Raw genomic sequence first — 12,958 nt, forward strand, 5'->3', positions numbered from 1 at the left:
GTATTTTCACGTTATAAAGTAAGATTACTTTACCAAGTGGAGCATCATATATGAAAGGACTTTACCTGTACATTCTAAAACAGATTTTAATTATTTTTATGCATAATGGTTTTTGATTTATCGTGCAAATGACGATAAAATACGACTGTAATACGGAACCCTCAGCGCGCGAGCCTGACTCGCACTTGGCCGGTTTTTTTGCATCCCTATCCATCGGTGGATACATTCTAACCTATCTAAAGAGCAACCGCCGAGTTTCTTGCTGGTTCTTCTCAGTAGGAAAGGCATTCCGAACCAGTGGTAGATGCATCCGACTATTCGAAAGTACTTGTAAAAGTTTATTCGAATAAAAAAGATTTTATTTTATTAATTTTATTTTATCGTATGATACTTCAGCCTTCTTTTCAAAGGGTCGCTCTATCGTTCCCAAAGTAGGTATTTAAGTTTTAAGTAATTAAAATATAACTTACTTCAACAGTGCAGGACTACAACGTGAGCAAATCTGGTCCTCTGAGTGTTTTTCATACTGTTTTCAAAAGTGTCTTATACTTATAAAGTAAATATAGGTTCTATTGGGTACAAATATTAAGTAGGTATTTTAATATCCAACGTTCAATACTTTAGATTTTGTTTGAAATAACTTTTTTCACGCTTCTTATCTCGGCTAAGGAAAAATATTCTAACAAACTGCGTAATGAAGGTGAAACATATTTTATTACTTACTTCAAAGTTTTTCTAATTTCTTTGAGAATTCCCATGAAAAGTGCAGTCATTAGCCCGCCTGGCGGGAAGTTATCTTTTACAACAAAGAAGGATGGGGGCAAAACGTTAGACTAGGATAGGTCATAAAAGGCACTAATGGTGCTAAGATAGAATTTTTATTAGTAAGGGCATTTTATAAAAGATTTTCTCTACTAAACTGGATTAAATAGCTGACATTATGAATTTCATTACATCTCTTTTGATTGATTTTTATCAAAAGTATTACTAACCAATATCTGTACGTTTTAGATTGCTAGAATGGCGATTTTGCAGCAGAAAGGGAAGTGTTGAATTGAAACACCCACTTTAGAGGTTGACAGACGAAATCAATTGAGTTGCAGGGAGTCACAGGATTGAGGCGGAGACCGTGGCGTGTAGAAGTCTCTACAAGAGACCTATACCCAGCCGTGGACGTCTATTGATTGATAATGATGATGTCATAACTACTTTTGACTGTAGCCTAGTGAAGCTGTGATAGCCTAGTGGTTAGGACGTCCGCCTTCTAATCGAAGGTCGGGGGTTCGATCGCGGGCACGTACCTCTAACATCTCGGAGTTATGTGCGCTTTACCTAAGTAATTAAATACCACTTGCTTTAAGGGTGAAGCAAAACATCGTTAGGAAACCTGCATGCTTGAAAGTTCTCCATAATGTTCTCAAAGGTGTGTGAAGTCTACCAATCCACATATGGCCAGCGTGGTAGACTATGGCCAAACGCTTCTCACTCTGAGAGGAGACCCGTGCTCTGTAGTGAGCTGACGATGGGTTGATCATGATGAATTTTGACTAAGTCTTTATTCAAAAGTAGTTAAGACGGGTTTTTTCAGTTAAAAGTAGTTTTGATTAGAAAAGAGTTTGACTTAAATAAAATTTCTGTACTAAGACCAAATTATTACTTTCCACATCCATGAGAAGAGGTCATACCATATTAATACGGTATACAATATTGAACGTTGACTTGACAAAGGTTTGAGTGAGCCGTGTTGCATAATATTGTTATCGCAAAAGCTTTAGCAAAGCTTTTGATGTAACTAACTGACACTAGCCTTTTTGTGAAACTACCTACAGTAAAAGCTTTGATGTGTGGCCTACGTGGAACCGGGATCTAAATGCGTAAAAGTCCCCCAGCAGCATGGAGACCAATATACCTACATACTGTATTTTTTTTACTAAAATTTAATTGCAATACGTTGCGATACGTTGCGTTGCGGTTCGACGCAATGCGTTACATTGCGATGCGTTTTATTATCTATATATATAAAATTCAAAGTTCTGACTGACTGACTGACTGACATATATATCAACGCACAGCCTAAACCGCTGGGTCCTAGAGAGATGAAATTTGGAGGGTCTATTCTTTGTAAAGAGTAAGTATCCACTAAGAAAGGATTTTTCGAAATTCCACCCCTAAGTGAGTTAAATGGGGGATGGAAGTTTGTATAAAAGTCCGTCATTTTTCAAGTTATTTGCACGAAAATTGGTATTTGGGTTTTCGGTCACAAATGTAGAAATATGTGTTTCAGGATTTTTTGGAAAATTTGCCCATAAGGGTGGTAAAATAGGGAATGAAAGTTTGTATGGGAAAGTTTTAATTATTGATATAATTAACTTGAAATTTGGAAAGCAGGTTTTTTATTGAGGTGAAGCTAAGCTAAGCTAACAGCAAAAGCAGCTAAGAAACGATTATGAGAAAATCCCCCCCCAAAGGGATAAAATGGGGGTTGGAAGGTTCTATGAAAGTCCTAGGTTTTTGAAGTTACGGACGTGAAAATCGAGATTTAGGTTATTAGTTTTAAATAATAAAACCTATTGAAGTTATTCTGGAAAATCTCCCATTAAGGGTGATTGAGGGATGGAAGTTTGTATGGGAAAGTTTTATTATTGTTAATTAACTTGAAATTTGGAAAGAAGGTTCTTTATAAGACGTAGGGGTCAGCTAAGAAACGGTTTTCAGAAAATCCTTCCCTAAGCGGGTGGAATGGGGGTGGGAGGTTATATGAAAGTTTTTAAAGTTACAGACGTGAAATTATCATATTTTAGGTCGTCAGCTTTAAATTATGAAAATCTGTATGAGTTGTTTTGGAAAATCCCCCTTAAATGTGGTAAAAAAGGGGATTATTGTTATTGTTAACTTGAAGTTTGGAAGGTAGGTTCTATCTAGAAGTAGGTGTCAGCAAAGATTTTTTACGAAAATCTTACGGGTCTAAAGGGGTAAAATGAGGGTTGAAAGGTTATAAGAAAGTCCTATGTATTTGCCAAAAAAATGCCATTTGTTTCCTGTAGGCCACGCGGGCGAAGCCGCGGGCTGAAGCTAGTAATAATATATATATATCACTTACTTTAACGGTGAAGGAAAACATCGTGAGAAAACCTGCATGCCTGCGAGTTGTCCATAATGTTCTCAAAGGTGTGTGAAGTAAGCCAATCCGCAATTGGACAGCGTGGTACACTATGGCCAAAACCCTGAGAGGAGACCCGGGCTCTGTAGTGAGCCGGCGATATGTTGATGATGATAATGATGATCCTTAAAATTAGCTTTCAGCTTCGATGATGACTTACCATAAATAGTGCCAACGTTGGAAGCTAGGTAGTTGCTTATAGCACCATCGCATAAGGAGTCGAAGCAGGCGCTCAGTGCGCGAGCGCACGCACTCGTTCCAATCTACAAGAAAACGATCTTGTAAATTATAGAAGTTCAATATGAATAGTGCTTTGGAATATAGTCCGTACAAAATGAGAAATCACTCGCCATTTTAACTGTAAGTGATGTGTCAACTGTTATCTCAAAAAAACGACTTCAGTCTTTATTTTAAAGAACCGTACTTTTGACATGGCAGTTGACACCTAGAGTAATAATGGCGAGTGAGATCTCATTTTGTACGCATTATAAATCAGGATTCCACGTGTCGTACCTATGGTTTTATCAGAATCCAAGTCCTACAGTCAATCATGGATGGGGCTATGAATCAGTTTTAGCTTCGCCAATGAAATTATATTAAACTAGCTTATGCCCGCGACTTCATCCGCGTGGACTACACAAACAAACCTCTATTCCCCCTATTTCATCAAATCTACATGCCTGAGCGATCTCCATAATGTTCTCAACTTCTCAAAGGTGTTTGAAGCCTGCCAATCCACATTTGGCTAACGTAGTGAACTATGGCCAAACCGATCTCATTATGAGAGGAAACCCGTGCTCAGTAGAGAGCCGGCGATGGGCTGAACAAGATAATGACGAGACCTTCCTACTGATATAGTAAAATAACCATTTGATTACGAACCTGTAATAATTCTCGTAGCAGGTTCGAAATTATAATCTATTAAATAGAATCGTTAATTACTATTCATTCATACTGTAGTAGTGTGTAATTAGGAAATTGGTACCTGATGGATATTACGCTAATGCAATATCTAATGGAAGTGAAATGCTCTTGAATATGTAAGCTTGAGTGTATCGTAGTTGTAACACATCCTCGACATTCCACACAAGTGAATTGATTTTATTACCTACTACTACCGGCACTCTGGCCTGTCCGCACACGATGCCAGTGAGGATAAATTAGCGGGGGGAGTCATAGTCGCTATTTTGCGAAGTAATAAGTAGTTAGTATTTTGTGAGTGTATTAGTTCATTGCCAAATTCCCAGACTAAAAATTAAGAAAACCAGCTGAATAATTTACATTGCAATTACTAATATTAAAATTAATTTCAAAGTTTGTGACCTGTGAGGATTTTATAATTGAGTATTTGACTAAATTAAAAATAAATTACTTCTCAGGATCTTCCAAAATACGTAAAATCCACGTCCTTTTTTTGTATAAGTAATAGCAATTTTAAATTATCGATTTGAATAAGAAACTACGTTATTGTGATGTGACGTCACATACTAGTATTTCATAGAATCTCGCATACTAAACGCGCGTTTTGACATTTGATAAAGAAGTAGTGATTTGAGTAGTATCAAATACCGTATTCGTATACGAGTTAGCCCTTGACTGCGAGTGATGCTGCAGTCAAGATAGAAGCGAACGAATCTGAAAGGGGTATGGCAGTTTTAATTGTTTTTTATGCGGCCGTAAAATGACGCTGTATCGCTTGGCGGCAAGTCGTTGTCCATGTCAATAGAATCCTAGATTAACACTTATCTATATTCATGGGATCGTAGTTTGAAATGAAATTTATTCATTTGGTAAAGTTACCAAATGAATAAATTTCATTTCAAACAAATAATTCCAAATGAACAATTTTCATTTCAAACTACGAGGTTGTTCTATTACAACCGATATGAGTGTATCGGTAAAAAAAAAACTACATTAGAAAAAAAGTTATGTGTGTAATTGTCTTGTTGTGAAATAGGATATCTTACTAGGTATTAGGCCTGATATCCATAAAAGACAAGATGGTTAGAGAGGCGAGGAGATGTTTCTTAGGACATTGCTGTTCTCACATCCCTCCGCTTAGGTTCAGTGGACACATGCCTACTTCTACTCTCTTCTCCGCTTATCTTTGCTTTGGTAGATACGTGATTTTTTGCTGGGTAAGCAACGCGGACTCAAGACAGTTACTTGAGCCGTATAAGTACCCATCCCACTTATACTATTATCCCAAGAAAACCTGACATATAAATGTAGGATAGCTCAAACAGCTGGAACTAAAATCTTCTGATTTTGCTCACTTATTCGTTCTGTAACCCCCAAGACAAGATATTGAGAAATTCCAAAGAGTTTATAAAAAATCTTTTGCCCATACTTCAGCTAGGATAAAATAATGATTGAGCTCGTAACCCTCAACAATAACAATGGTCACACAGAGAGACAAAGAAGGAAAATCTTACCACATATTCTAGGACCATATTCCATCCGATGATGAAAGCAATGAATTCGCCGACTGTAACGTAGGAGTACGTATAAGCCGATCCAGTCGTGTTGGGAACCCTGACGCCGAACTCCGCATAGCATGCCCCTAGAAAAATACATGAGTTAACCAACATGCAAAAACTAGCAGTTGAATCCATGGCTTTAAAGCATGGTCACAATATGAAGACACAGTAGTCTGATGCTTTGATCTCGTGGTAAAGGTCTTTTATGTACCGTCTTGTATGTAATGTCTCGTGCTAAATTACTGTGGGGACCCAGTCGCTTGTTACTATGTAGTTACCGCACGATTGTTCTATCTAGGCGGGTTCATAGAACGTCTGGTAGATAATAGGACAGGTACCGTCCTTACTCTGTGGTAAAGTTAAGGCGATATGCGTCCCAAAAGCGGCGTTGAGACACATTTCGGATGTTCAAACTTCAAAGCATTAAGTTTTGGCCTCAAATACCTACTACTTTGTTTATTTATTTTTAATATTATAAAAATTAAAGATATTCTTTAGTGAATTACGAGAGCCAGAGAACGATTGGCATAATTTGGCTCAAAACAAAATGGCCACCATGGTGAACTTTGGTCTAAATCTCTTGTCATTTTATTTTAGTAAGTATCTATATTTCTTAAAAAATCGATGAAACCCAAATAACTTTACTAAAGCATTTTAGTTCGCATTTGGGGGAAAATTATAAAAGAAGTTTCTTACACTTACTCGTAACTTTTCATTACCAGTTTTCTAATTAGAAAGCCAGAGGCTTTGCTGTACAGTATGAGCACTTTAATTAATTAAAATAAGTGCAATTTTATTATTAATTTACCTTCACTCTTTAGAACTTATTACTTAGTCGACCCAGAGTTTGGTTAAGATCTTCAACTAGGTTGGTTACAAGTTTTACCACTTAAATAAAAGTGTCTCGACGCTTGAACAATTCTAGTCGTATCAATATTGGCTAGATGTAAAATCTCATCCAACTCTACCGTACCTACTCTATACGGTACAACTTAAGTTGTTAAGAGTCGCCCATCGCAAGCGGCAATGGGCGACGCATTCAAGTATTTTTTATTCATCTTTGCCTTGCTGATAGCATCTAGCTGGTAAAGTAACAATCAATGGTAAGGCACCCAACACATAAAATATGAGTAAGTAGTTGGCACTGGCGGGAAGTGGCTGGATGAGGAAGGCTGAGGACCGGGTGTGGTGGCGCTCTTTAGGGAAGGCCTATGTCCAACAGTGGAAGTCCACAGGCTGATGATGATGATGAAGTAGTTGGCAAAACAATATGTTCGCGAGTTGGATGTTCAGGCGTTACTTTGTGCAATTCCATGTTATACAAGGAACTATAATCTTTTTAGGATTTAGGATTAAATATAAAGGACTAGCTGATGCCCACGACTTCGTACGCGTGGATTTAGGTTTTTGAAAATCCTGTGGGAACTCTTTGATTTTCTAGGATAAAAGTAGCCTATGTCACTCTCCAGGTCTTAAATTATTCCTATGCATAAAATCACGTCATTCCGTTGCTCCGTTACGACGTGATTGAAGAACAAACCAACAAACAAACACACTTTCGCATTTGATTGATTTAGTGATGCCGGGAGCTAAAGTTTCGTGATTTTTTATCCTCGTGGCCACTCTGAGATAAAAATAAAATAAGTGAGGATTAAGACTCAAGCATGCATTTGAGACGCGTCTAAGACTTTATTTGGCTTATTTTGAGAACAGGGTGGTTGGTAAGTAGGACAGAGATCTTTTCGATTCGATTCGAGAGTAAAGGTGGCTACAAGCGTGACAAAGCTGCATTTAGCAGCTTGAGAAAAAGTTTATTCTGTACTATTATTATTATTATTATTATTAAGCCTTTATTTGTTTCCTTATTTTTAAACACAATAGGTTTTCTTATAACTATCTAGTAATTTATTCTACATTTTTTCTTACATTAGGGAGGCCTTATTCTGTACTAAGTATATCAAAATCTGAAATAAACGTTTATTTATTTATTTATTATTTATTAATATTCCACCTTCCCAAATCCTATATCCTAAATGGTATAGTTACCTAACTATGTATACCATTAAGGACGTCCTAAATGGTATAGTTGCCTAACTATACCATTTAGGACGAAGGATTTAGGAAGTTTTTTAAATAAATTGATATCGAAAAAGACACCTCGACTGTTCTGCACTGCCTTGGACGCGGACTTTTCTCTTACCTGAGAAGATACTCGCCAGTGCTGCTATCATAAAGCTCAACGCCACTCCAGGGCCGGCGAACTTGCGGGCGACCATGCCCGCCACCAAGTACATTCCAGTGCCAACACACGATCCGACTCCCAGCGATACCAAATCCAGCGTCGAAAGGCACCGCTGTGGAGTAAAGCTTCAGGTTTTTATTGTATCACTAATAAATAAATTAAAATAAATATAAATTATAAATTAGTAATAATAATAACTTATCATAAATTTTTTAATGATAAGTTTTTCTGTATGTTTTATAGACTAGAGATAGACTTTATAACACTACCTTTAATAAATCCTTGTATCACTTACACATACTTTTTTTTAATTTATTTATTTAAGAAAAATATATACAGTGTCAACAACATTGACTTATATAATACTTCGTAAGGACAGGGCCATTGAACAAGCAAAATGGCACCAATTCATTGGTACTAAAATGTTTATTTAGCACCAATGCAACCTCAGTGACGTCTGGATTTCAAACGGGTCGTTCATTAGTATCTAAGAGGTGGCGCTGATTTATTTGGTTCCAAAACCGTGAAAAATTTTGTTCGCTTCGGCGTCTCTTGTCATTTATATCGATGGTTTACAATAATTTTTTCATCATACCTATTCGCAAAACGAACAGAGGCATTTAGAACAAGAAGAAACAAATAGTAGATTGTACAACAAGGGCATTTACGACAAGAGTTTTATGACCGAGTTATCCACTCTGCTATTCAATTCAATTGCGAGGAAATGAAAAATAAATTACGATGATAATTACAATAATGATTTAATTTAATTTGTTTTAGTTTTAATTTAATGTTGTTTTTTTAATTTTAATTTAGTCTAATTAGTTTAAGTTTAATTTAGTGTAGTAGTAGAAACTAGTCGGGCTAACGTCGACTACACACGTGATTAAAGTAAAAATCACTCACGGTACCTAGTTTAAACGCTAAAATTTTAATTTAGATTTAAAAATATTTCTCAGTATTAATCATTAGGTACAATTATTATTTATATTATGATGATAATTACAATAGTGAATGATGATGATGGACCTAAGTTGTATACAATATGTATATGTATTGTATATAATATGTACTTGTAAAGGAAAAACTCATCATACAAAATATGCTGTTAGAAAATTATTAGGAAACCATATTTTCTCGATAAGTATGAGTTTCAACGACAGATGCATGATCGTAACGTAACGTGCGGCTGACGTGACTCAAGAAGGCTCTTCGGTCAAAGAAGCTATTACTCGTACGTAAGAAAACCTCAACGTTTTCTCATATTCCATTTATATTCCCACTAATTTACTGTAAAATATCTACCGACCGTTATTTTTTTCTTCCTGAATTTTCCCCGTAGGTATATAGTCATCATAATCATCGCGTGCTTTCTTCGAAACGAAATTTCACAACCAGGGTGGACCAGACCTGACATCTCAACTCAAGCTGTAATTTTGCTCTGCATAATATATAGGCATACTATCTTATGCTCGCGACTTCGTCCGCGTGGACTACACAAATTTCTAACCCCTATTTCAATTCAATTCCTCTTAGGGGTTAAATTTTCATAAATCCTTTCTTAGCGGATGTCTACGTCATAACAGCTACCTGCGTGCCAAATTTCAGCCTGATCTGTCCAGTAGTTTGAGCTCGATCGAGCTGAAATTTAGCATGGAGACAGCATTTGTAACGTAGATAACCGCTAACAAAAGATTTTTGAAAATTAGATCCCTAACTGCGTAAAATAGGTGTTTGAAATTTGTTTAGGTCTACGTGAATGAAGTCACTGGCATAAGCAATTTTTTTAAATCTTATCGGTTTCATAATACCTATTATAGTGCTAAAATTTAAAGATTTAATTTTATATGTATTTAAACAATACGTACCTATGTAAAGAATATGTGTAGGTTGGAAAATTATAACTAAGATAGCTTAAATTTTCACCTGAAATAATGTTTAAATGTCAGTATTATATACGAGAGCTAAGATGAAATAATATTATTTAGAATCCTTTTAGAATTGCCGTTTAATTAGCTCCGGACCAAAAGCACAAATTCTTCAGTAAAATTATACTTCGCTTCACATTTAGTTCGAAATTGCAAAGTTCTATAAAGCAGCTCTGGAATGTCCTATTCTAAGTTCATTTCGAAGCTCGCATTATCACAAAGCATTGTATTTTTATGTACCTATGTAATATAATTAAAAGTTTAAAGCTCAACTGAACGACTGCTTTAACTGCAGCAGTAAGAATGCGAGCCAAAGGAATACCTTTTATGTTTTTTACTCCAACATTACACCTATTGATGTAGTAGGCCACAGTTTGAGATGGCAATCGAGGTGGGGACGCCCCGCACAGCCTCTGCGCTAATCCGGTGCGATATAGCGCGGGCGTTATATTGAATTCCAGCAACGCGCGGGACTGCAAATACTTTTTTATACATGGCATAATACTGTACTTATATCAAATCTTTGAAAAGAGCAACCGCCGGCACTTCTGTCCTTCTGGTACTTCTCGGTTTGCAAAAGCATTTTGAACCAGTGATTCAAAACGAATTCAAAAGTTTTTTATTTATTTATTTATCGGCTCTTATTTCTTCGAAGATGTGCAAGAAGCCTCGCTCAGTGTCAATGGCGACCGATATCTGACGATGATAAAAAAAAAATTGTGGCCTTGGATAGATGGTATGATCTAACACGTGATTCCAACAGGCAACAGGACAACGCCACTTGCGATACTGCACGGAAAACATTGAATTTATTTGATGATAAGTTCGAGGGCTTTGTTATCTCAAGTGGTGGCGACATCAACTGTCAACCGAGACTGTGTTCTTTCTGTACACGAACCACACCACAGGCAATTGCTGCCCTAAAGGATAGCATAACTCGCATTCTTCGTAAAATTGAGCCACATTTATGCGAAAATGTCCAAAATTGGTCTAAGTACCAAGATACACCACCTGCAGCGGAGTCGCGGTGCCCGTATTTCGCTGAAATGATATTTCATACATCCTTTAAAATAAAATAAAAATTGTAGCAATATCAGTTACAGGTTGTTTTATTTCATTTCAAACTTCAAACGCTCGAAACGAAAAACCCTTAATAAAGTTAAGGACCTCGTCCGATTTTTATATCGAATTTATATTGATTTTTTAGAGTGCATTTAATAAATTTATCGGAAAGTTTTGTGTTGTGTGTTGAAAGTTATAATATAATAGAATAAATAAAAAATAAAAATAAAATAAAATATGTTATGTTTTAGCATTTAAACTATCGTGAGTGATTTTCATTATATAGACGTAGAAGCAACCGGCTTAAATCACGTATTTAGTCGACGAATAGGTACGTAAAGCCGGTTTCTTCTAAATTTATGTTATGTTTGTTATTTCTTCGTTGCATTAATAGAACTGATTCCATTTCATGTGCTTTTTTATTTGCCTATATTGGTCTTTATTTGATTTTCATCGCAAGCACAAATGCAGGATATTGCCTGTTTTGCGCGCCGTCGTTCACAAATTGCTCTAGTCGGAGACAAGTTACGTTCCTTTATTTCCTGCACATTTCAAACGGATATTTAACTCCCAATGCTAAAAGTTTGTTGGTTACGCTGTAAGGGTATTAAAAAAAATTATTTGAATTGTTAGAAATGATACAAACGAGTAGATGCGATTTTTTGAAGGTAGTTTAATAAAATCGATATTTGACTCATTCGATGTCATACGATCTGATGCGAGGAGGCCAACTTAAGTGAATTTGTATAAATATGGGTACAGTACGCGGCAGGAAATATTGTACATCGACCTTTAGAAAGAGATACTGGTTTTGTAGAGCGTTATTTCTGTCGTTGAGACCGACAAAAAGGCACATAGGTATGAGTGATAGAAACAACGAAATACGAATCCAAAATCTCTTTTATTATTATTTAAGGGAAACGACAAGAATGTCTGAATAGAAAAAGAGAGAAAGAAATTTATTACGTCTAGCTTAAAAATTACGATAATATCATCAATATTGTTTATATTTTGTGAAGTCTAATATATATTCCCAGACCTCCATTACCTAATTGAAAGAGAAGCCTGGGACCATCCTTGATTAGTTTTGGACAGTTAAGATAATTTTTACAAAAGTATCCAAATTTTCCAATTATATTAAGTATTAAATTACCAAAATGGAAAACATCTTAAACAATTGAATTTTCATTTTATGTTTTTTAGTTTTTTTTAATTTTTTCTGTATGTATATACTATATATAAAAATACCTTAAACAATTAATAAGTAAATTTTGGAACAAATAAATAAAACCGCAATATTGTAAGAGCCAGATGTGGATTAATCTCAAACAGACGGAGGGACTTATTACTAAATTTTGAAGTAGTGTTTTCAACAAACTGATGCTGCATATCTGCACGGAACAGCCAGGCTGATCCTTCGCGCAAAGAATGAGCCAGGCACCACCACCATTGTGTCACTAGGTACTCATTAACTGCGGTGAAATGTCTCGTATTTTTTAGGGTTGCGTACCTCAAAAGGAAAAACGGAACCCTTATAGGATCACTTTGTTGTCTGTCTGTCTGTCTGTCAAGAAACCTACAGGGTACTTCCCGTTGACCTAAATTCATAAAATTTGGCAGGAAGGTGGGTCTTATAGCTGGCATTAGGGGAAAAATCTGAAAATCGTGAATTTGTGGTTACATCACACAAAAAAAAATTGTGGTCATAAACTAATAAAATTAGTATTTTCAATTTTCGAAGTAAGATAACTATATCACGTGGGGTATCATAATATGAAAGGTCTTCACCTGTGCATTCTAAAACTGATTTTTATTTATTTTTATGCATCATAGTTTTTGAGTTATCATGCAAAATGTCGAAAAAATACGACTGAATTGCGGAACCCTCGTTGCGCGAGCCTGACTCGCACTTGGCCGGTTTTTTTTTTCAAACGTTACAGAAATGTACCTGAATATTTAATTATAATATAATAGCCTAATCTTCATTCTCGTTTTCAGAACTTTGTCGTCCGTGTCAGGTTTTAGTATCTTTGTTATTAAAGTAACAAGATGCTAGGTACAAACTGAATTATGATTGATGAAGATA

At 35.9% G+C, this 12,958-nt stretch overlaps 1 protein-coding gene across 1 annotated transcript in view; it reads right to left on the reverse strand.

Annotated features, from left to right (window-relative positions):
- Nucleotides 1-12,958, reverse strand: part of LOC117995690 (solute carrier family 7 member 14) — a 99,260-nt gene that overhangs the window by 52,496 nt on the left and 33,806 nt on the right. The window contains exons 3-5 of the mRNA XM_069509055.1: nucleotides 7,841-7,994; nucleotides 5,596-5,723; nucleotides 3,321-3,423 (exon numbers count right to left, since the gene is read on the reverse strand). Of these exons, the coding sequence (XP_069365156.1) occupies nucleotides 3,321-3,423; nucleotides 5,596-5,723; nucleotides 7,841-7,994 (385 nt within the window). The remainder of the gene's footprint in view (nucleotides 1-3,320; nucleotides 3,424-5,595; nucleotides 5,724-7,840; nucleotides 7,995-12,958) is intronic.

Source organism: Maniola hyperantus, chromosome Z (assembly GCF_902806685.2).
Source record: "Maniola hyperantus chromosome Z, iAphHyp1.2, whole genome shotgun sequence".
Taxonomy (NCBI): domain Eukaryota; kingdom Metazoa; phylum Arthropoda; class Insecta; order Lepidoptera; family Nymphalidae; genus Maniola; species Maniola hyperantus.